Source organism: Sinohyriopsis cumingii, chromosome 4 (assembly GCF_028554795.1).
Source record: "Sinohyriopsis cumingii isolate HCF-2022 chromosome 4, ASM2855479v2, whole genome shotgun sequence".
NCBI classification, from domain to species: Eukaryota; Metazoa; Mollusca; class Bivalvia; order Unionida; family Unionidae; genus Sinohyriopsis; species Sinohyriopsis cumingii.
Genome location: NC_142964.1, coordinates 64,510,808 through 64,537,729, shown reverse-complemented (window position 1 = coordinate 64,537,729; position 26,922 = coordinate 64,510,808). Strand labels below are relative to the sequence as shown.

At 34.6% G+C, this 26,922-nt stretch overlaps 1 protein-coding gene across 1 annotated transcript in view; it reads right to left on the bottom strand.

Moving 5' to 3' along the window:
- The window catches only part of LOC149801336 (ras GTPase-activating-like protein IQGAP1), a 275,437-nt gene that overhangs the window by 20,774 nt on the left and 227,741 nt on the right, over window positions 1-26,922 (bottom strand). Inside the window, exons 27-35 of the mRNA XM_089955390.1 lie at window positions 25,760-26,070; window positions 16,429-16,503; window positions 11,889-12,038; window positions 9,272-9,412; window positions 7,172-7,256; window positions 4,268-4,432; window positions 2,654-2,721; window positions 1,309-1,441; window positions 623-725 (exon numbers count right to left, since the gene is read on the bottom strand). Of these exons, the coding sequence (XP_089811516.1) occupies window positions 623-725; window positions 1,309-1,441; window positions 2,654-2,721; window positions 4,268-4,432; window positions 7,172-7,256; window positions 9,272-9,412; window positions 11,889-12,038; window positions 16,429-16,503; window positions 25,760-26,070 (1,231 nt within the window). The remainder of the gene's footprint in view (window positions 1-622; window positions 726-1,308; window positions 1,442-2,653; window positions 2,722-4,267; window positions 4,433-7,171; window positions 7,257-9,271; window positions 9,413-11,888; window positions 12,039-16,428; window positions 16,504-25,759; window positions 26,071-26,922) is intronic.

The window sequence follows — 26,922 nt, the reverse complement described above, 5'->3', positions numbered from 1 at the left end:
TATGGACAGGGCTAAATTACCACATAAGTAGAGTTGTGTTTGTAAATGATGTATGCCCTCACTGTACACATGCAGACCAAAAAGTCCCAAAAATTCCAATTATTTAAAAAAATATTGCAATAAATGTATGAAAATCTACTTAGGTCATCTACATATATATAGAAAAAAACTTTATCTCAAACAGCTTTTGCTAAGTTGTGCACTAAGATTTTTGTAAAATGAAAACCAGTCCAAAATGTAAAATTGTGATGATTGAAAAGTCTGCAATGGTGGTGGCCATATTTGATGACAGATCTGCATCAACTACACAAATTTCAGATGCCTTCATGCCAGTGTTGTCTGGATGAAATTGGTTTTGAAACCCTTTTAAGAAGTTGAAAAAACAGTATGGATGTAGGCCACACAATAAGATCAATTGGTCTTATGGCCAAAAACTGTGAAAACTTGTATTTCATTTCAACTCCCAGTCTAATCAATCTTGTATATAGTAACTTGGGTTTAGATTGGTTCTATATCCATCTTTCATTTCACAGAAAGACAGTGAAGAATTCAGAAAACCAGACTATTTTCTCAGCTCTAAAAGTATGTGAAGTATGCACAAAGGTTGTTTCTCTGGACTTACCAAGCAGTTCATACCCATCAGGAACTTCCCCCAAATCCTCCAGGAGTTCATGTAGGGGATCACTGGGGTCAGAGGCTATGGTGTCCTGATGCTCCACCAACATCTACAATGTACAGCAAGTTACATGTCTTAATTTCAACTGTTAACATCACACTTTAAATCTTAATGACTATTAGATTTGAATGCTAATTCTGCAATAAAACCAAAAACTACTGACAAAATAAGTATGGCCAAATTTGATAGATTAATTTTTACACATTACCCCAAAACACCTGAAAACAAAATACAATTAAATTTGAAAGTTTAAAATATCATTACTTTTTGGTACAAATCTTTATGTATTAACATGCATATGCATTACTCTGCATGTCATATTATGTATTGCTACATTATGTATGAATGTTAGTGTGTGTAAGTATGTATGTATGTATGTATGTATCTATCTATCTATCTATCTATATATATATATATATATATATATATATATATATATATATATATATATATATATGTATGCGCATTCATGTCTGTACAATTTATATCTATATGGTTAGATCTGATAATCTGTAGAACTATGTATAACTGCTTCACCATCTGGCTATTTATATTTTTTTATAGATAAAGAGATATATAGGGACAGGTAGACAAGCAGCTTAAAGGATACATATCTCATGTCAAGTGGTTACCTGATGTGTATCAAGAATCTCCTGCACCGAGATATAGATCGTAGGTTTGGCAATTCTTGTGACGTCAGAGTACTGATCAATGTTAAATTTTTCCTCTGGTTCCTCCACTTTGCATGCTTCCAAGCAGTATACCCTGCATAAAACAATTACCATATATACTCACTTCGAACGTGCCAGCAGATCTGGGTCTGTGCAGTTTGTTAAGAGTAATCAGTAGAACAAACAAGATAGACTGTTGTGCAAGTGCATTATGCTCAAAAAAAAATAAAAATTCACAAAAACACAAAGTTTCTTTCTTTTAAATCCATTGGAGTGAGATACAGAATTCAGTGGTAAGAGCTGAACAATTTTTCACTGAGGACCCAAGATATTCTTTTGAACCAGGATATTTTTTTTTAAAGAACATGGAAAGAATCGGTTCTTTTATTCTATAAATCAGAGCAAAAACACTTTCTTCATGCCTCTGAGAGGCCAAGAAATAAATTTTTTAAATCATACCCATCCACCCACCCATTCAATGCTTGGGTTACAAACTACTTCAGTGCGGATTTTAAGGGTATGCAAGCGTTGAGTTAATCTTGGCACTCATCAGAAACTGAAAATCTTGTTGAATTTCTCTTTACACCAAAAATGATCTTTCTGCATTGCTGCAAGGCAGTAACAAACATGCCATAGCCACTATGGTCAGCATGTGTAAACATGGGAAAGAACTCTGTATTCATGCCTTGTCCCATGGTGCTAATATGCTGACAAATGTACAACCCTAATGACTAAATGATGATGGTGTTTGCAGTATGGGCTGCTGCACTTCAAAATCCATAAAATATGAATCATGTCAACCAAATGTGTGTAAAAACATGCATTACAAACTTCATTGGTCTAACTTCAAGTGTGCTTTGCTAAAGTCTGTCAAAAAGTTCAAAAATGTGTGAAACATTGAGATGTGTTGTAATGGCCTGAAAACCTATTCTTGTCATATACATAAGAATGTAAATATGCCCACTGAATTTTACTGGACTACTCCAAAGCAGTTTCTGCTTAATCAAGTTAAATGTTTTAAAGTTTAAAAATGTGTAATAAAAATATAAAACAATAACTGAAAAATTGATGTAATGGCCTTAAAGTCTACTAAGGAAATCTACTTAAAATGACCATGATATAGAGTGAAAAAGTTCACGGCCTACAGTTTTTGTACTATCAATCTACAATAATATGCCCCCTTCTGCTATCACAGTGGGGGGCACAAAACAGAAAAAAAAAAAAGAAGAGTTTTAGGACAATAAAAAATTCTGCATCAATCAGAGGTTAGAATATATTCATGAGGATGAAATATTTGTAAACTTACTTAAATTTTTCATGTGCCTCTCTGATGTAGGTGTTCATCTGAGCAAGGTAGGAACTTTCACCTCCAAACTGAAAATTATTGTAAAAAAAACATCATAAAAGATATGAAATCTATAGGAACTGCATTAGCCATGCTGAAGTTGAAGGCTTTATCACGCACACCAAGTTTGGAAAATAAGTTGTTAATTGTGTATGGATTAAGCTGGTGACTAACAGTGATGATACTGGAATGGGATTACACTGTAGTTTGTTCCACCCAGCATTGTGAATTTTGTAACTAACTCTGTAAATTTTCAGGCCAGTGTTATTAAATGTAGCTAAAAGTACGTAATTTGTTCTAAATAATACATCGTGTGAAATGAATTAGGTACTTTTAGCTACATTTAATGATGCTGACCTTATATGTTACTGAGTTACACATAAGATAAAATTTGTGATGCTGTGTGGAATGAACTACAGTGTCATGGTGTTGACTTGCGACACTGTCCATTATAAATGCAGCTCATGTAAAGGTCAGAAACACATTCATTCAACTTTCTTACTGTTAAGTATTGTTTACAACATAATTTAATTTTCTGAACTCAATGCAAGTGATAAACCATGTATTGATGAGATTGGTTGATTAGCATTTGTACTAGTAAAATATGGTCTGGTACTGACTTTTTCCATCCTTATTGATACGAGATAATGGTAGTTGCGGAAATGCTGGATTAGTTTTTGCAAAATTTCTCTGAGATGGACATTAAAAGTTCATGTTACTTCAGATTGAAACTTATGCCTGACATAATGGGTTTATCAACAGGGGTCAAAATTAAGCAGAAAAAAAATTAGCATAACAAAGGACTTTTTCAGGACTGGTTTAAAATGCTTGACATACATGAATTCTATAGATAACTGAGGTAAGTGGGTTTGACTGTATATCTATTTTTAAACTAATCTATTCCAAAACACATATAAGCAAATTCAAGCAACATATTGTACTAGTGCATACGTTGGCACAGTTACATTGATGCACATGGATTTAACATTGACAATCATATACATATTTTGGAGCTGTCAAAATCTGGCCCTCTAATTTTCTGTACATAATCACTTTCCAACAGTGGTAAATAAATTATTTGCAATTTGAAAAAATGTTACTGTGCAAAAATGACAAGAGGTACAGTAATAACAAGTTCAAAGTCTGATCAAAATTAGAAATAAGATATGGCCTACAGAGTTGTAAAAAACTTGGCCAATTAAATGCAAGATCACCTAATTAATATATACGGAGCTTGCTGATTACTAATCTTATCTGAGATCTTAATGATAACAGACTATATTCTAATTCTGATGAAAACTTTATCAGAAATAACGCCACCATAGTGGTAAAAATGTTGGCCATCAGGTGCAAGATTACCTCATTAATATGCACATGGGTCTCGTTCATTAAACTCGTCTAAGAATTTGATGATATAAGCTATTTGATTCAAATTAGATCAGAAAAATGAGCTACAGAGGACTGTACAGTGATGTTGATCAGTGTTACATCACAGTGCAAGATATGTAATATCTGGACACAATGCAATGACACAGACAGAATATACTGAGGAAAAGAAATATAATTGTTCAATACCCCTTTATTGGCCGCAGCAAACTGTAGAATCTTGGCCACAGATCCAAGATTTCTTCGCTGGTCACTGGTAAGGGCTTTGTCAGCTGCCACGTTGATAATATCAAAGGCATCTGGAGCCACAATGGCCGGGTTGATGTATCGGTAGTACAAAAGGTTTCCAACAATCTAAAAGGTAAATATTTTGTATGTAACAAAATTATTAAGTTGGTTTTGATAAGTCCTGATTAAGAAAATATTGATCTGATTTCATACTATTGTAAATTCATTAAAAAACATTTTGGCTTATATCATTGTGATACATCAAGACTATTGGTACATCAGCACATTTAAGACCATTTGTACATCAGCAGTCAAAATTACTTGAATTCTTTTAAAACATTCTATATTTTTGAATGTGCAATAGAACATTTAAGATTATGTGCGATTTAGTTCACGATACAGTGTCTTTTGAATTTTCATTTTGTCTTCCAAGGAAATAAATAAATTGTTGAATCTGACAAAACTTCTTATATTTTTCCTTATCTGGTACTAAGTTTAAGACCATTATGTCGTAATAATACCAAGAATTTTACTTTTTAAGGATTGCCTTAATGGCATGATTTTCTGACTGCCATTATTTTAGCATGGTATAATTCTGGAATAAAGATATTGAACTGTATACCATTTTAAGTTGCAAAAATAAACACAAAAACAACAAAACAAAGGGAAAGAATCCTGCTCTTCACTGTAAGATAGGTATACGAGATAAGGATCCTATGTCATAATTTAGTCCAAAATTATGTATGATGCAAGTCAGTATAAGGCAGTCTTGCCTATATGAAGGGTGAATTCTAAGCTCTCATCCCTGACAGAAATGGGGAAAGTGGTTGGAAACGGGAGAAATGAGCAAGCACGATACAAATTTATGATGTTTAAAACTGTCAATTAAAACAGACCTTTCTACTCGTCATTTTGAGCTACATGATAAATACATACTAATGAAAATAAAAAAAACAACAAATACTTGGCTTCAGTAAAATTCTCGTTTGATGTTTAGCCAGAGAAAGTAACAACAGATATTGAGGCACAAGTCCTCCCTTTGCATCTTTACTGGATGAAGCATGAAGAAAACTTTATCAACTCATTCAAGTGTTATCAATTATAAACTCATTTACCAAATTTTGTTAAATTCTACAAATCTTGGCAAAATTTTATGTAAGCACCAAAGAAAGGAGAACAATGTATGTATATTTGCTTAATTGCACTTCAACACAACAATGGCCATGGTGCCATTTAAAAGTGAAGTTCTAAAAATGTAACAAGAGTAAAGTTAAAACAGCACATTATATGCCTGCCCCACGTTTAATAGTTCTCTAAGTAGATAACTGAAATGTCTCCAAATAAACCATTCTCTTCTTTCAGCCCAAGTTACCCTATACTTTTGGCAACAAAATCGACTCAATTCTTCCTTGCACCAATATGCAAGTGACTTGCAATGTTTGGGACGTAGAATGAATGCTAATGTGCAGAAACCATTTTTCTTCTTTCAGTCAGCGACCTTGAACACTGAGCCCAAAAATCAACAGCCTTCTTCCTTACACCATGTGGAAGCAATCCATGTCTGGTCAAGGCATGTCATGCAAACTAACGATATTGTGCAGAAACCATTTCTGAATTCTTTCAGTCACTGGACCATAACCTTTAGATTTGATAAACAGTAGCTTTCTTCCTTAAACCCAGTGCGAGCCTTCCACTATGTTTGTCAACCATAGTTGATAGAGAACTAAAGTTATTATGCAGACACCATTTTTCTTTTTTTAGTCAGACTGATCTTGACCCTTTACCATTTTTGAGCCTGAAATCCATAAAGTTGTTCCTAAACCCAAGTGCAAGCCATCCATAAAGTTTGGAAACAAAAGATGGTGGAGAACTCATCTTATTGTGAAGAAACATTTTTTCTTTCAGTCAACCATCTTGACCTCTTGACCCTGAAATCATCATCGTTCTTCCTTAACCCAATTTCAAACCATAAACAAAGTCTGGTATCTATTGATGGTGGAGAACTTTAATTGTGCTGAACCATACTTTGCTAATTTCCGCCACAGTGACATTGGCGTCTGAGCCCGAATCAGGGTTCTTCCTTACTCTAAGTACAAACCATCCAAAACATTTGGTCTGGTCAGGCAATCAAGGAGATTAATTCTTGTAAAAATTGATTTGATGAAATGCTGGAAACTGAATTCATTCCAGGTCTTCTCAAAATATCACCATATTACAAATCTGGTTCAAATTTAACAATGCTGTGTAATGTACAACTGCAAAAACAGAAGCTAGGGAATAGGCAATCAAGGATCATAATTCATACAGATAATGACAGAGAAAACCTGGGGCCCCGAGTAGCCAAGTGGTCTAAAGCGCTCTTCGTTACGGATCACTGCCATCTCACCTCTGTCTGCGGCGGTTCGAGTCTAGGATTCAGCCAATGTGGGTATGTGAGAAAGCTTGCCAGTAGCTTCTCATGGGTCGGTGGTTCTTTCCAGTGTTTTCCCGGGTTCTTCCTCCACCTTTAATACTGGCCGCCATGTATAGCCTATCGTGTGCTGAAAAATGGCGTTAAACCCCACAACAACAACAACAGAGAAAGCTGGAAGTGGAACTCTATTGAGGTCACATTAACATAAAGTTAACCAATCAATTTCCAGTAAGTTATCTTGCTGAAATGATACAACTAATGGGTGCTGGCCAGTTGTGATTACTACAGCGACCCAATGAAATTGTCTAGTGGGACCCCAAAATGAACTTCAGTCCGACTAGAACCTTAAATTACTACACAGATGCAATATTCCAAAATATGATCAACATACTGACCACAAACAAGAATGTTTTTGTGTAACTTAAGTTGGGGAATAGTGACATGAAACTTACCTTGAGGACGTCTTTTTCCAAGGCATCTGGAAATTTTCTCATCAGAGCTCCCATCAAACACTTAGCCATGTATCTCATTCCATACCTGAAATGCAAATAAAAATGTTATGTGTTCATTGAACACAAATGTTTACATTGATGTAAATGCAAAACTGAACTGAACTGATGGTCAAGGGAATACTATATGCCTTATCACATTATAGGTGAGGCATCACTAACTTCGGTTTTATTTTGGAAAATATTAAACATAATGTTAAAATCTTGCATTGAAATAAGCCCCAAACTGTGATACAAAAGTTTCATTTGCAGACTGAATGCACCTGGAACTGGTATTTCTGACCTAAAGTCTCGAGACAGTGGAGAGAGTCATTAATATTAAAGAAAAGGTTAAAGTATACACATGGGGGGGGGGTTATTCAGAAGATACATGTACGTCGCAATACTCTGCACAAATGTTTACAACACTCTTGAAGTAGTCAAATAGTCTTGAAAGTCACACTTTAATGTTTTCTTTGAATACTATCTTGCTCTGCACAAAAACCAATATCACACCTGCCAAACTAACTCAGTAAGGCAGTTGATTCTTCTTGCCAAACTAACAGAAATAGCATATAATGCTATTGTCAAGTTGGAACACAGGTATTCAAAATATTCAGTATTCCAAACTGATGCATCAATGGTAAACATTATGTTCATATGAAAAGTTTGCAAAGTACACACAAATGTTATTTACTTCTTAAACAAACTTCAGTTCCAAACCCAATGAAGCAAAAAAGCTTGTTGCTGTCTATCAAATTGACGTAATTCTTGGAATGTTTTTATTCATTTCACATGACGATAGCAATTGTATTCCACCATGTGACATACTTAAATTAACATGTAATTAAGAGTTTAACGTTTTTTCCGAGTTTATTGTGGTATAAACTGTCAGTTGCCGACTCCCACAGCAAATAATGCCCAAAGGGCGTTATATAAGCTGCGTGAGTCAGCAACTGACAGTTTATACCATGATAAACTTGGAAAAAACAAAGTTAAACTCTTATGATTGAAATTTCATTTATTCATTATGTTATTTTGTTTGCATCAATAAAAAACAGAAATCTTAATTGAGCTTAATAATACATGTTTGGTTTTTTTCTGTTATGTAGCTATTTATAGCACATGGGATTGTCCTGCTTGATTGTAATAAGGTCTTCATAATACCAGTCCTTCAACCAATGGAAGCCAAATTTATTCAATTTTAAAAAAAAATATTGTTAGAATGTTCTTTTCCTTTAATGCTTACTTTGTGTCTGCCTTCACTGGCAGTGTTTATCTTATGCTGTACACGTGACTATTTATAGAAGTGGGTATTCTTAGAAAAGTAGTTCTCCTTACAGTTCATGCAGAAATAAATGCAATTCATTTTGATCACTTGGTAACATTCTGACCAATGGAAATGTTACTTTCCTTTACCAGCTACTGGCATTGCAATTATTGTCCAATAATCATAGCTTTGTCCTTTCCTGCTTCTATTCCGACATTCGTTTTTTCATCTGTACTGATCATTAAAACTTTTTAAGAGGATTATATTTTCTTTTCGTAAATAAAATTTTCAGTAGATGGAGGACATTAAAAAAAAAATTCTATAAGCAACTGTTTGATCATGCAGATGCTTTGCATGGAAAAATATGTGCAGTTTGAGGTGTATGAGTTATTGTAAAGTTAGTCTGGTTCTCTAATTCCACGAAAGCTAATATAAAATCCGGACCCAAATCAAACATGGATGGAACCTTATTCTGATTGTATCGCAACAATCATATTTCCATAGTTTTTCCTTTTAGTCCATATTTTAAGTGTCATTTTCACAAGACCTAAGGCAAAATTGTAAGGGTTGACAGGTCTGCAATATTAGAACTTGCTCACTAAAATCTACGTTTTGATATTCTTGGATATTCTTATATTCAATAAAGTTTGATATGGAATCAAAAAAGGTTGCCAGTGTTGGGACTGTACACCATTTGCTAAAGTGGTAGAGCAAATAAAATTTTACTTTCAGTTCCTTCTAGATAATAAAACATAACGGTTGCCCTGCATTTATTCCATCTATCCTGGACTTACGGTATTTTGTCCAGTGACTGCAAGATGATGGTGAGGAAGCGGTCAGTTAGCAGCTGTAACTTGACGATGGTCTCCTGTATGCGATCCATCACTTCCTGGTGCTTCAGAGCATCCTCTGGTGACACATCGTATGGCAGTTCACTGAAATCACATTTAGACAAATACAAGAGACTATGTTTTATTTTTATCAGCTTACATTTTATTTAGAAAATAAGAAGAAAAAACTTCAAGGTTAATCTAAAACAACTGACCTTAATTTAGGGTTCGGATGGCTGAAGAGACACTACATGGGTAACATGTAATTAACTACAACCAATCTAGGGTGTGGATGGCTGGATGTATGTATGTATGAACTGACAATACATGGGTACCATGTAATCAACTACAACCACTCTAGGGTATGGATGGCTGGATGTATGAATAGACAACACATGGGTACCATGTAATCAACTACAACCACTCTAGGGTTGTGGATGGCTTGATGCATGTATGTATGAATAGACAATACATGGGTACCATGTAATCAACTACAACCAATCTAGGGTATGGATGGCTGGATGTATGTATGAATAGACACTACATGGGTACCATGTAATCAACTACAACCGATCTAGGGTTGTGGATGGCTGAATGTATGTATGTATGAATAGACAATACATGGGTACCATGTTATCAACTACAACAAATCTAGGGTGTGGATGGCTGGATGTATGTAAGCATGAATAAACAATACATGGGTACCATGTAATCAACTACAACCAATCTAGGGTGTGGATGGCTGGATGTATGTATGACTAGACAATACATGGGTACCATGTAATCAACTACAACCAATCTACGGTTGTGGATGGCTGGAAGTATGTATGTATGACTAGACAATACATGGGTACCATGTAATCAACTACTACCCTCTACGGTTGTGGATGGCTGGATGTATGTATGTATGAATAAACAATACATGGGTACCATGTAATCAACTACAACAAATCTAGGGTTGTGGATGGCTGGATGTATGTATGAATAGACAATAGATGGGTACCATGTAATCAACTACAACCACTCTAGGGTTGTGGATGGCTGAATGTATGTATGAATAGACAATACATGGGTACCATGTAATCAACTACAACCACTCTAGGGTTGTGGATGGCTGGATGTATGTATGTATGAATAGACAATACATGGGTACCATGTAATTAACTACAACCAATCTAGGGTATGGATGGCTGGATGTATGTATGTATGTATGAATAGACACTACATGGGTACTAAGTAATCAACTATAACCACTCTAGTGTGTGGATGGCTGGATGTATGTATGTAAGTATGAATAGACAATACATGGGTACCATGTAATCAACTACAACCAATCTAGGGTTGTGGATGGCTGGATGTATGTATGTATGAATAGACACTACATGGGTACCATGTAATCAACTACTACGACTCTTGGGTTGTGGATAGCTGGATGTATGTATGTATGTATAAACAATACATGGGTACCATGTAATCAACTACAACCAATCTAGGGTTGTGGATGGCTGGATGTATGTATGTATGTATGAATAAATAATACATGGGTACCATGTAATCAACTACAACCAATCTAAGGTATGGATGGCTGGATGTATGTATGTTTGAATATACACTTCATGGGTACCAAGTAATCAACTACAACCAATCTAGGGTGTGGATGGCTGGATGTATGTATATTTGAATTAGACAATACATGGATACCATGTAATCAACTATAACCAATCAATATGATAATCAACTATAACCAATCAATATGATAATCAACTATAACCAATCAATATGATTTTTCTTTTTAATAATGGTAATCACTGACTTAAAAGCATGTTCAACAAACACTATAGGTAATAATGGAAAACACTGACTTTCAAGCATGTTCAATGTATACTATTAGTAAATAATGGTAAACACTGACTTAAAAGCATGTTCAGTGTACACTATAGGTAATAAAGTAAACACCAACTTAACAGCTGGTTCAAAAAATACTATATGTAATGATGGTAAACACTGACTTACAAGCATGTTCAATGCATCCTATATTTAACAAAAATTTTGGAAACAACTAAAGCAGTTTGCCATGGTATCTGATACTCTTCACAATTACCATATCTTTGTGGTTGTTGTAGAAGGCATTATGTTCTGTTTAAAAACAGACAGCATCCACTGCATTACTTCACACTAAGTAAACATTTTTGTAATGGACAATGTCTCCTATTTACTGTACTTATGACAGATTTTCTTGCATCAAAGAGCAGTGGTTAGCTGACATTATAGACACATACAAGTACATCTGGATTGCTGGATTACATTCTGTGAATCCACAATTTATTGTGGGGTAATAATTTAACGGTTTTTATTTTTGCTACAAACAATGAATTTAAATATCCAACAATGAATCTCCCCTGGAAACAATAGGACATTTTCACAAAATCAAAAACTCATACAGAAGAAAATAGTTGAATTCACAACATCCCCTCCTTTAACTCTGAAAGGCATTGGGATAAAAAGAATTTTGAGAGCTCATTTATAATTCATATTGTCACTTTTTCATACTTCTTTTCTCATTCAACTATGATAACTTTACCTTGTTTTTCCTGTCTCTGATTCTTGCTGATTTACCCACACTTTATAGACTTCTACTGGATTTGTGTTAATCTTCAGATTTTTGTCTGCCACTACCTCGGAGATCAGAGGCTGTAACATTTCTTTCAGTGCACCCTGGCCATACTGATTCCTGAAAAAAAAAGACAATTTCAGATACTTTATGACAAACAAGAGCTACCGGTAGCACTGGTATTAGCAACTGGTGTATCACAATGGGCACTGCTTACTACAATTTGCTTGAAATAATTTTAACCAGTGAAAATTATGTGGGGAAACCAGAGTTATCAGAATGCACATTCAAGGGCCATAACTCCTCTGGATGAGGATGATGTGGAATGCTGGAAATCCAACTCGTTCAGGGTCTCATTAATATAACAGACCTACCAACCCTGAAGAGACTGTCTCAGTAAGGCAGTTGACTACTTCCCACAAGTTTGACCAGTTTTCAGTAAGGTGTAACAAAATATCATAAGCTGATATTGTAAAGCTGGAAAACGTATTTTAAAGTTCAGTAATTTAAATATGCAGCGACGGTAAACATTATGTTCAACTGAAAAATTTGTAAAGGACACCTAGACCTTATTTACCACTAGTACAGTTGCACAAACTTCAGTTCCAAACCCAATGCAGCTCAATGGCTTGTCACTATCTCTCAACTTTACGTCATTTTGGGATTGTTAATTTCCATTTTGCAGGACGATGGCAATCATATCTCCCGCCATGAGACATACTAAAATTGGCACATGATATCCAATAAACGTAATTGTGTCCCCCCTGTTTTATTCACACTTTTTAAGAAACTTATTTTCCCTTTTGTCTTCAACATGCATTGTTTGCTGGACACCATTTAAAAAAAAATACTGTAATCAAAGTTTGATCATTCAGATGCTTTACAAGAAAAAAATATGTAGTTTAAGGCATCTGAGGTACTGCTGTAAAGTTAGTCTGGTTCCCTAATTCTAATATAAAAGCTGGATTTAAATCAAACATGGACGAACTAATTATCAGGATTTTTTTGGCAATAATCAATTGTCCATAGTTTTTGCTTTTATTCTACAAGTCCATATTTACAGGGTCATTATTATAAGGCTTATGGCAAAATCGTAAGGGTTGGCAGGTCTGATATAAAGATGCCTGAAAATTTGAGTTCAAACATTCCTTACAAAAATATGTTGTGGAGATCAAAGTTTGAAGGCAGGACAATCAGTGGAGATTGCTCTTCTAAATCCTAATGTAGTTGTTGTTTAAGGGTTTAATTACATTTCTCAGTGTAAGATAGACTATATATGGCTGCCAGTATAACTTGAAGAGGAAGAACCCAGGAAAACCCCAGTAAGAACCACCAACACATGGGAAGCTAGTGGCAGCTGTCTCACATACAAGCATGGGATTTGAACCCACATGGACATAGGTGAGATGGCAGTGACAGGTAAAGGCAAGCACTTTAAACCACAGCTGGGGCCTCAAATCCTAATGTAGGACCAAATAAAAGGACCCTCCCCGAAAGGAACCTCATTTAGAGCTGCATCAATATAAAGCTGCATGCCATATTTGGTTTAAATCCTTGAGAATGTTACAATGCAGAAACCAAAGTCAACAGGCAAGATAAACAGGGGATATAACTTCTATAAATTATGGAATGCTTGAAATAAAGGTCATTCAAGGTTTTATCAATATTAAAGTGCATGTCAAATTTGGTGGTAATCATGAATTCTTAGTCAAGTTATGTTGCATCAAACTAAACTATATATAATGGTGGATTGGAATCATTTTTAAGAACTTAAAAAAAGAAACTTCTGACTGATACAAAACAATGAAGGGCCAAATGATATGAGCTCACAAGGATGGTGAAATATCTGACAACTGGTTTTTCTATTAGTTGAATAATTAGTGCAACTAAATATTACCATTGATTGATTCTGACTTTTTCTTGTTTTTGTCATCTTTCCATTCTTTAAATTGCAAACTCTATGTAAGAAGCTATTAAATTTGATTTTAACAAATTTCATCCCGATGCTATGTATTCAGGATGTAAGCAACAGGCTGACTGAATTTTATTGGGAGGCATGGATGGGAGGGGCAGATGGCATTGCTAATGCTGGGAGCTGTGTCCTCAAACAAAGAATGTTCATATATCCATGTGATATAGGGTCGACATGCACTTCCATGCCACAGTAATACTGGACCATAAATCTGTCACATGCTGGCATGACTGGTATAGAATCATGGAAATGTGGGCAGGTTTTGTGTGGGACCTGAGGCATGAAAGACCTTTTGGAATTCCCTGTCCACTCGTTTTTAGTAGCACATCAAATACAGTGTTGCATTTTGTTTCCGGGAAAGTTATTATAACAAAAGGTATGTTGCAAACATTTTTCACTTTCATTGCTATGAAAGCTGTAATTTTATTGGTGAATTAAACAGCAACAAAAACACAACCTTCGATCAGGACCTATCAGATTTGATTACTCATCAGCAGATCTTGGTTTTCATTAAATTACCATGCATAATTAACTTGTGCATACCTCAGTCATTTACTGACACAGATTCTTGTTATCAACTTCCAAGGACACTGACACAGATTCTTGTCAAGTGTATCAACTTCTAGTTTCCAACATTTTGAAAAAATGCAGTTTATATAGCAAATTTTGTTGCTATACTAAAAGCATTTTACATTTTTTCTTTACTTTTAACTTTCATTTTATATACAAGCACTTAAACTACTCAGGCACCCCGGGACCTAAATATAATCTTTTCACCGGAATGACCTGTATTTCGGTGTCAGTCAGACCAAGCATGTCTGACTGATCCACAGTGACCGGCGAGAGTCCCTCGCACTAAATCTGTCCATATTGACCAGACTGGGCCTTCAGCCACACTTAGATAAATCAGAGCTTACTCCATCTGACAATTTTGTGTATGTAGGGATGAATTTAATCAACACATAGAGTATTAGTGATGTTTCTCAGGACTGAGCAGACAAGATCCCGTTCCGGTTGGAGGTGCTGAGAGTAAAGACTACACTGTCAGCTCATCTTTTTCTCTATCTGCAGGGAATCTTGAACTCGACAGGGGACCTGCTTATAGGGTATTTTTAAAGACAAAATCATTGGTGCCATGGAATTCTGGCTGTATAAAGCAGGTGGTCCCTGGTCACAGGTTATCTTTATTTGCAAGGGTTTATATTCCTAGTGGATTTGTTTGGGCAATTTTTATTTTATTTTTCAGAACTTGATTTTTAATCGGCCCTATATTGCTAGAATTTTGTCGATGTGCTGTTAAACTCCATATATACATACAGTAATTATGATTTTTAATGTACTTTCCCCTGGAACTGATCTAAAGCAACTGTTGAAAAGTCTTGGCTTCCCACAATGTAACAGTTTTGTGGGATAAAATCACATGACTCGTCGTAGTTGGGAACAAACGGTTTCTTATTCTCAACTTTTTCGAGATTAGTTGGTAAGGTAGGAACCCTACACATATCATTCAATTAAATGAACAATTGTGATGCAAAAGATTCATCTACAATAAAGACAGTGAAATTGAGTAGTATAACAGCTGGAGTATACCTTATAATGAGAAAACTCCTTGGGTCAATCCGACTTAAGAGCACAAACTTTATAGCAATTATCAAGGCCTCTGGTAAGTGTGCCCTCAAAGCAAGAGATTAGTAAATGATAAATGACAGGACTTGGCACCAGGCCCTCTGTCTCTAGGGAGATCACATCTCACTAAACAGATGATATCTTACCATCTCTTACGGGCTTGGGAGGGCTGGATTTATGAGGTAGTAGTGGAAGGACTCCAGGTAAAGCTCTCCATTGTCGTAACATAAATCGGGGTTCACCACTACAGATCATGTTATGTACTGAATCATGATATATGTATACTGTGATATATACAGAACCAAGTTATGCACTGAATCATGATATATGTATACTGTAATATATACAGAACCATGTTATGCACTGAATCATGATATATGTATACTGTAATATATACAGAACCATGTTATGTACTGAATCATGATATATGTATACTGTGATATATACAGAACCATGTTATGCACTGAATCATGATATATGTATACTGTGATATATACAGAACCATGTTATGCACTGAATCATGATATATGTATACTGTGATATACACAGAACCATGTTATGTTGAGAATGGCATATACTACTGAACCTTGGTAAAGCAGGCACTATCAAATCTTGAAGAAGAAAAAAAATCATTTTGAAAAGAAATGAAGATTTAAGACTGCAAGACAAAATTTCACCTTTTTTCTTTCAACTCTTACTGTTACACATTGGTGTGAATTTGGTCGTGTGGTCCATAGTAGTACAGCTTATATAAATAATCGCATTATAACAAAGCATTTCATAATGGGGGAGAGCTGTAACGTGTTTAAAGAAACTAAATGCAAGTGTTAAACTAAACAAACCCATCTATGCTGCGGCTTGACTCTAGTAATATTCATAAGGACAATAACGAACTGAATGAAACACATTTACCTGTTGAATCCAACAATCATTTTGACTACAAGGGGATTCCCAGTCACAATGTCTGTCATTTTCTCCACCTTTGAGCTGAAACGAAAGGAAAGAGGTTTAAACCAACTATTACAAAAGAATGCAAATTATTTTGACTATATAACTGTTTTGCAAGCATTGTGTTGACTGCTGCTTTTTTAGTCATAGAGGACAGAAGAATAACAGAAAAAGGACTGTAAATAAAGTTGAGGTAAATAATACAATTCAACATAATACAAGAGATTGTATCCAAACGTCATACTGTTTATCACTAGAAAGACAAGCAATCAATTATCAGTAATAATAACATTAAAAGAATCCCATACTTTGAAATTATATAGCCACTTCCATTAAAAAATTTAAAGAATATTTAGAGTCCAGCCATGAAAGCTTGACATTATTTGGATAAAAATTAGAACATATTTCCATGAAATTTTCTTATTCATTATGACCTTTAATTTTTGGGTCAAAATATCTAATATAAATAGAAAGATCAAGACACATCTGGTTATTGATGGTATAAACAGCAAACAAGTCTCACAGGGAGTCTGACTTATATTTGTCTGGGATATATGCATGCGTTAGTCAAAATGTGCTGGATTTCATTTTAAACCTAAAACATGAAGATGCTGTTGGCATATGTGTTAGTTTAGAAAGGAAGTGCATGACCAGTAAGTACTCTCAATACTCACTTTCAAGTTCAATTTCAAACTACAAAGACCCGGATCTCCTGTTGCATAATGCACAGCCAGATCCGGATCTATGTTGTTTATAAGGAGTAATCAGTATATCAAACAACATACACCTTGATCTGCCGATGCATTATTAGGGTCTATGTTGTTTGCAGTTGTACTCAACTGATAAGAGTATATATGGTATTCTATCAGCACTGAATGGAATCCACTGCCTTTGTTAGTCGAAAGGTTGTACATGGGTCACTCTCCTGGAGTTCCTTGTTTTGCAGTTTCATTCATTGATGGAACAATGAACTCTGGGAAAGACTGCTTAACACAGATAACTGTATATGCTCTAATGGCATGCATAGGGGTTTAAACATTGTAAATTGATTGACGGGCCATACTATAAACACAATCCAGTGTGGCTAGGTGAACTAAAATTGTTTATACAATTTTACAAATTGCAATAATAGCGCTGTGAAAGAAAAGGACAAAGTCAATAAATAGTATACAAGACCTTGGCAAACCTAAATTGGCAGCAGTACAGGCTTTCTGTTGTAGAAAACAATGTGATCTTGATATTGTCTCATATAGAAAAAAGACACTCACCAACATACCCTTTTCTCTCTCTATTTGACAAAAGGAGTCCATAATCTTGTTTTACAAATCTGATGACTTTTTAAAATCAACATTGATATTTTTAATGGCCAATTAGTGATTGCCCCATACCTTCCTACATAATGACCCTAACATGGGGATAGATATTCAACAAGAAAACACACATCAACCTATTCATTTCTTTGGTTATATTGGACTGCCTGGACCCTTAGCTACACAAAAACAGAAATTTGTCAGAACATTAAATACTCCTACATGTCATACGCACTCAGTCTTAAAATGGATTAACATAAAATCATAAATGTTCCAGCAACAAGAGAACTTGATCACCATTTATACTCGATTATAAGACAAGTCCAACTGCAACCTGCACAGACCCTGATCTGCTCTTGCATAATGTGCTGGCAGATCTGGGTCTGTAAAATTTCTTAAAAGCAATAGGTAGCACAAATAACAGCCTGATCTGATGCATTATGCTACAGCAGATCAGGATCTTTGTTGTGAGCAATTTGACTTGACTTACAAGCGAGTACAGATGGTATCTGTAAACTGTTCTTAACGTAGGATCTTTAGTGAGTTCTAAAAATGCACACAGTGATAAAAGTGCATCAAAGATCGGTACTAAAGCTATTTCTCTTTCAAAGTTAAACACTCTCGTGCAGTTGTTATATCAACTTTCCAGAGTTAATTTCGGGTGATTTCCCACTCCTGGTGAATGCCAAGACCGACCATAGTGATCTTATGTGAAAGACAAACTCTTCCAAGATGCATTTGATCTGCTCGCTCATTCATTACACTTCTCAACTTAAGTATACACTAAATTCATTATTTTGTCCATCTGTCAAATATATAGTCAATTTTAAGGTCCATATTTCTTCCTGAGCCTACAAATAACCAACTTGTTTTAAGACAAAACTTTAATGCAATTTTCTATTATAGTGTATAAATAAAAATAGAATTTGAACTGGGTTTTAACGTGAAGTGGATACATTTATTAAAGTGGGACTGGACCCTGCACATGAAACTTACATATCTGAACTTGATTACCCCCTCCCCAAGTCCGGTTAGGCAAGATGAGAGATAGAAAATCAAATTTGGATATCCTGAAATTGTTCATTTTAGGAACCTAACCATACATGTGATTCTACTATCAGCAGCACAAAAATACCATATTGAGCGCCACCTACCAGTTTAATAATTGATATCTACTACATTTAAAAAAAGGAAAACGATTTCTTGAAAATTTAAAAAAAGACATCTATTCCCACATTACAGAAATCAGTGGGAACCAATCTTCAGGGTGGTGGTGGGAATATAATAGCATAATGAAAAGTAACTTGATGTGTGGCTGAGCAATCAGATTACCTGGTGAACACAAAAAGCTGTTAATTGATTACCCTACTGGTGTAATCTGGAGAGTTTAAGGACAAATGTGGGATATTTTTATGAGACATAAACAGTAATAAAGGGATTAAAGGTGTCGGAATAAAAATCAATTGACCTTTCGTAAAGGTGAGATAAAAATGGAAAGACCAACCAAAAACTTATTTAGGCAGAAACACTTAAGAAGCTAAATTTGTGGCATTAATTCTTGTTGCATTGTTCAAGACATTTTTTGATGAATATTTATGGGCAGCTTATACTGATATGCTTTTGTTCAATTCATATGCACATATGCAAGACATGCACTTTCTCCCAATGATTAAAAAAAAAAAAAAACAACCAGCTAAAAAATATGAGGCTCAGGAAAACACAATACACTTCAGGTCCAACTCTACAACTTCCTTTTCTTAGTGAACTTAGCTTGGAGTATTGGAGTGCAGTTGGCAGCTTTAAAAACACAGGCATATGACTTCTTTGCTGGCTGAGCCTAATTCAAAATGCTGATACAGAAAGGACATTCTCCATTTATCATAAAATAGAAAGTGAAAGTAGAAATCTGGACCAGAAAACTACCACTAGGTTGTTAAATATGAAACTTAATAATCTCAGTCAATATCAGCAGTGGTCACCAGTTAGTGAAACAAACTGAAAATTGAAAATGCTTGTGGATTTTATTTTAAAAAATTCAATGAACTATGAGATATATACAACTTTATCCTTTTAATTTATTTGATAGCAGACTAAGTAATAATTAATTATTACTATTATTGATTCATATTAAACTATTTTCAGTTTTATTACAATATGAAGAGAATATATATTATGACAAAAATGAACTTGTTTTCTTTCTAACCTCCATAAAACATGTAAAATTTATGTTGATACAAATTCTCCTGGTTTGATGATTTGGTTTTGTCATTTGCATGGCTACTGGTTGTTTGGAAAGAACTGATAATTAGGTTTGGATGAACAGATTTACATTTTGTAATCCCAGTTCAGTGCAAAACAGGTGAAAGGCTGGACAATAATTTGAAAATACTATAAATTAAGGTTTCTTTTTTGCATTAATTATCAGGGGTTTGCTAAAAACAATGTTGCATTTTTGCTGATTCGTGGGTTCAAAGATAAAGTGCGAGGTAAATGCCATTTACGACCAAAACATTTACAAATGTTACTTAAATTTGTTGTTTGAAGTGAGAAAATAATCTGAGAAAACACGTATCCCTTACATAAGAGGAATTCCTAGTATGTTTAACCTAGACACCTTAATCATGGAAAATTCCAAGGACTCAAAGTTGTGTGTATGTGGAGAGAGAGAGAGAGAACTGTACAATTTTAATTAGAAGTAAACTGAGTAAGTCAAGTGAGAAAATCAAGTAAACTGAATAATTGGTACAGGAAAAGTCTGTATTGTAAATATGGAACCTTTCCGACATGCATCCAATTGCAAACAATGTAGACCTTGATCTAACATCACATTAAATGCTATCAGATGAGGCTCTGTAATGTTTGCTTGAAATCAAAGTGAAACAGTGTACACCTCAATTTACTGTCACATTAAGTGTTGGTAGATAAGATTCTATGCTTAAAATCAAAATAAAACAGTGCAGACCTCAATAACACTGTCACATTAAGTGCTGACAGGAGGTTCTATGCTGTTTAGTTTCAAACAAACAGTGTAAACTTTGATCTACTGTCACATTAAGCAATGGCAGGTCTGGATGTATGCTGTTGCAATTGGGCATCTTTTAAACGAATAAATGTGTTACTAGCAGAAAACAATTAACAGGAAAGAAAAGAACCAGTATATATAAGATGTATATTATTTAGACATTCCAAACAGAAAGAATTATTTGTAAGCAGATTACAGTTTCAAAATTCAACCATCTTGTTTCTCCTCCATTTCTGTTAGACCATATACTTTTTCCACGAGTCTTTTTAAAGTCATGAAACCATCAAGGCTCAAACTACATATGACTGAGAATCATTTGCTTAAAAGTTGAACATATCTAGATTGCCACAAGGCCGGTCACTGCATTCAATCTCTCCCTCGATTACCTTAGCTCAAGAACTTGCATATAATGCAGTAAGATCTAATGATACAACCTACCCCGTTTTTTTAAATGTCGGCAAAACAATTTAAGAATGGATGACATCAATATAAACTATGTTGGTAAGTCCAATCATTATGAATATCCAATCTTAACATGTATTAAATGTATAAATATCATGATATTTTGGATTTACTGGGGAATCAACAAGAACTAGCATATAAATGTTTAAGACATAAAACTGCTTTGTCTCATTTCCAATGACTAGGACAAAAAGTACTTTGTAATTAAATGGAGCAAGCTGATGATCACGACTCTGCTTACTCAACAGCAAAGCTGGCTTTCTATTAACTTCTTGTAATAACTAAATGCTTCTTTGACACAATGATAAAAAGCTATTAACAGATTGTCTTCAGTCATTTGTAATACTTCAAAGGTACTGACATCACGGGAGATATTAGTGTCAAAATTATACAAACTGGAGACAACTCCTTTGGCTAATCTCTGGATTGTTATTCAAAATTTGTAACGATACAATTAAAAAATAAACCTTGAGTTATAACAAATCCACATGCTTTTCAGCCAATGCATTGTCTGACGTATGAGTAGTGTTTCTGGACCATACAAGTGCTGCATGCCAACTTCGCTTATTAATACAAGTATGACATTGTACTCAAGTCACTACCTTGTAGTATCGACAAAGTGTATGATGCCATTTAAAATTGCTACCTCAGAGTATCACCCAGTGCAAACATATTGATGGATTCATTTCCAGTAGCCAATGATTGCAATTCTAGCCATTAAATTTTAGTAATTTGATTAAACTGACTTACATATTCTCATATCTATAGTCTGACTCTACATCCCCGTTTGTTTGTACACCCCTACTGATTTAAAAAATTAGAACGTTTAATGTGATAAAAAGTGCACAGAACTAAGTCAATTGAATCACTGATTTTTAATTTCTAACCTGACTGTGACCAGAATGGCATTAATGCTGGCATCCCCTGCACCATTTCATGCTTAACAGACTTTCCATACTAACACGGTACCATACTGCATACACTTTAGGCTAGTTTATTTCCATCAGACAACATGACGCAGATCATCCTGTTCAGTAACTGCTGAATAATTGCATAAATTACATAACGTTGAGAATTTGGAATTATATCCCTCTGTACATATGAACATAGAAATTAAACCGCTTGTTAAATCCACATGAAAAGCAAATTTGTAGTTGTCATTATTTTCCTTTGCTTGATTTGACATTGTAAATATTGGAAGCAGACGATTTATGTACGTACATCTATAGTTGTGATACACCCCTTTGCTGAAAATGGACTTGTCCAGAAACTGGAAATGGATCCGAGCATGTCTGTCTATTACACTGAAAACTTCCGTCAAGCATGAAACACGCATATGATGACAGTGTTGGGGCCACTCTACTCAGAGTCAGGTTAGAAACTAAATCAATGAATGAATTGACTAAGTTCCTTGCACATTTTATCACATTAAAGGTTTCCATTATTTAAATCAGTAGAGGGGTACAAACAAATGAGTTTGTATTATCAGACTATAATTGGAGACAACTCCCATACTCACTAATGCATAAATCTGAAAGTAATGAATGTCACCTTGATAAATATAAGAAGCTTTTCCTCAATTTATTAACTCTGATTTACTTGTTAAAATCTAATTTCCATTAATAATATTAGAATTCATCAGCGCAGTTCTAATAAAATATCCTTGGGACCCAGGGAAGGCACTTTTAATGTGGAGTAATCACCCATAGATACAATTTTGAATTTTCTTGGGGTAGTCACCCATAGACACAATTTAGAATATTTTATCATTTTCATAGGAACTCTTTGAGTAATCAGAGTCCCCTAGCATACATGAAAAACCCTGCCTTTCTTAGATATAATGTATGTTTAAATGGAACAACCCTCAAATATTTGTGTAGGAAAACAGAGATTACAATTCTCATGTATTAACAAACATTGCCAGCCATTAGCTCGAATGGTTAACAACAATTCAAGTCTTCCTTACTGTTCTGCACCTTATGCCACAGTTTGCAAGTTATCAAGGGAGTGGTGTATATTCACAGGTACCTGAATTATCAAGGTAGTGGTGTATATTCACAGGATACAAGTATGAAATCCTGAATCAACTTTCTTTTTTTCTAGTCTGGGTTCAATTTTTTAAGAGTCTCCTGACTTCAAGATTCAGTCTGGTAGGTATAAAACCTTTCAGCATAAAACTGAGCATGAGATATTAATATAAATAAAACAAATAAAATTATTTTTCAGGCCCAACATTCTTAAAAGCATCAGCATGAAACTCGTACTAAAGTTTCAAATACAAAACTCTGGACAGCTTACAATCACAGAAAATGTATCTTCATAGAACTTTCAGGGCTTGTACACTTCTGCATTTTGTTTGTTAGCTATTTTTTTAAACTAGAGATTCACAAAAAATATATCTGACTCTCCAATCTGGGTTTAGAGTCTGAATTTCATGCTTTGTGAATTCTGATGCCCTATTTGATATAAACTGTGACTGGTTCAGAATTCAATTCATGCTCAATGTTTTTGCTAAAAAAAATGTAAAGGTTCCAAATTTACTTTCATGCCATAGTGCACGTGTATATCACATATCATGCACCTTGTGATTATTCCTTGATGCAGAATGTGCACTGTGCATCTCAGCATGCAAGACATTTCAAACCCTGGACTGCAACTTACCGTCCAAGTGGTGTAAAATTTCATTAGTAGATTTTATTAATATTTTATGAAGTGCGTGATTACATCTGACATAACACATGCGTTACACCTAACATCTGAAGCATCCAAACGACACTCATGTCACATATTTTTGAAACTGTTTGTCACACCACATGGGAGTGTGTCATGTGATTAAAAAAACCCAGAAAATCCCTGTTAATATGGAACAAACTATATTTTATCCTTGTTAAATAGTTGTTGTTGTGCTTGCAAATTCTTATTTTCACTGGCAATGTAATTGTAGGTTATATTGCTAATGGTGTGTGAGGTCCTTGTTTCCTCACAGAAGGCTACTTTTGCACTGAAAGTTTAATTCATTTGTGGATGCATGAACAAAACTCATGAAAATTAGTACCCAATGAATACATGACAATTCACAGCAGTGGATTTTATTTAACTAATTTTATAAATTTGATAAAACTTCTTTTAAGAATTTCATACATGTGCTCATGGAAGATCATGGGTCTTTTACAACAAATTTATAGTATACAGTTCTAAGAGATACATCAATCTGTTTTTAGGAAAAAGTCATGACTGATTATTTTACTTCTCGTTACACAATGAATGATGCCATGCATCTGCATTCAGATGAAAGGAGAATAGAGTAGTTCTACATGGGAACAATATGAATAAATCTTTACTTACAGTCGTCTGTTGAGCAAGAAAATATAAAAATTAAAGCATTGATGTCAGATACCATTCAATATGCATAAATTTTTGGGATATATTTTGCAAAAATAATATGTCAAAACCACTGAAAGGTATTGATACTGACACTCCTGGAGATAAAATATATTTATTTCTATTTCTTTCCAAAGCTGTCCACTGCGCCTGACACTTCTGGAGATAAAACAGATTTCAATTTCTTTCCTAAACTGTCAATCTAATCAATTTATGTCTTGCTAATAAATTTCAAAATCAGTGAATCATATCCATAAAGGTTACTCAAGGAACAACAAAACAACTTGTGTCCTTTATCAACAGGTTCCCTTGATACGATGCAAAAAATGCAGGTACTACTGAAGAATGGGTCCACAAACTTTGTCCGTTATAAGATGACATCCTTCAAGAAGCATTCTGTTAGAAACATTACTAATGTGGTCCAATTTATATTGTGGATCCATTATGAATTCAGTGTGGATCACTGTCCTAATTGGTGGCCTCCAAATCTATGGTTCAGGCCCAACATTTATAAGGTTTGTGATATGAGACAATCTGGAGTTTTTGTTTTCAAGGTTTCAGAATATTTATTTAAGTTGCTTTACAGATTAAGGCAGATCGGACTTAGAATTCACTTTTGGTCAGTTTTTGTTTTGTGCCTCATGCAGTACTGAGGAAGACAACTCTGGGGAAGTTATCTCCAAGTAATTTGATATTTCCAGCCTTTGGTGTAATTACTTACCATATTTAAACATTTGTGAGTTGAGTTCAACCGCAAACTGCAGAGATCCATATCTGTCACTGCTTAATGTGTCAGCAGAACCGGGTCTGTGTAGTTTGCAGTTGGAACTGATATGCAGTTTGGGAAGATTCAACACACTGGTGGAATTTTTAAATTAGATTTATACCTGGTGTCAAGTAGCCTTTGAAAAAAAAATATTTTAAAATTTGGCAAATCTTTAAATTTGAAAAATCTACCTTTTAACTTTTTGAAAATTCCTTAATTCTAAGACTAATCACTGAATAAAACTTCCAGGAACTAATTTTATGGTAAATGTTCTTTGGGAGATTTAGGGTAAGAATGAAATTCTGCCAAATATTTATCCAACTATAGAAAAAAAGCAAAAGAGCAAGATCATACTCGATTTCTTCCTCCAGTGCTGATTTGAACAGTTTTATCAGCAGATATTCTTCACGCTGGTCAGCACCATAGTTGAACAAGGAATATATCACCGACTCCATGAACTTGGTTGTCTTTGTCTGCGGCATTTCAAAAATGAGCTTGGCAAGATAACCCGAGTGGGTTTGCAAGTGGTAGAACAAATGTTGATAAGCTTCAAGACGATCATGATTCTCCTTAGTTAGCACTTTAAGCCCCCTGGGTATGTGTGAGCTCCGACGGTTTTGGGCCTCTTGGTGTTTGGATAACTTCTTGTTATAGCTGACTACATCCTACAAAGACATAGCATGATTCATTTAGAATGACAGCAAACAAATGAATCTTGTCAAAACATTAATACGAGCTTTAATTTTACACAAAGGGTCTGCAAAACAAAGAATCCCATCCAGGAACAGAATCAAGTTGTATTTTACATGACTTTCATCTACATGTAATTTCTTACCTATGTGTATCATAACACTATAAACTCGAACAGAGACTGGATGTAAAATTACATGGTTGCATCTCTTATTAAATAATTAAAAAAAGAAATGCCTATATAACTGTAGCAATTGCATTTACAGTCCTGTAAAAGAAAATGATAAAGTCAATGTAAAGAATATAAAACCTTGGAAATCACAAGCAATTTATGACCTGCTGTAAATGCGTTATAATGAACAAATTGGACCAACATACATTTTTCTTTGTATATACTAACATACATTCTTCATTATGTATTAGGTAAGGAGTCTCTGATTTTCAACCTGTGCAAATTATGGACAGTTCATAACTGGTGCCCCTCTACCTTCTTTCTATGAAATGACATTTATTTGGAAATAAAAACTAAATTATGTAGTCAATGAATGACATCATTTCAAATCCCACTGAATGACATCATTGCAAATTCCAGTAAATGACATCATTGCAAATCCCAGTGAATGACATCACTGCAAATCCCAGTGAATGACATCATGGCAAAATAATATAAAGGAAATGCATTTTTTTAAACTCTGGGAAATTACTGTCAGAACTGGAAGCTAAATATTCAGTTACGAAGAATTTTTTTAATGTTATTTAATGTTTGCTCCCATCAATTTTCTCTCAGAACTTGAATAATCAGTTATACAAATGTAGCTATATTGCGA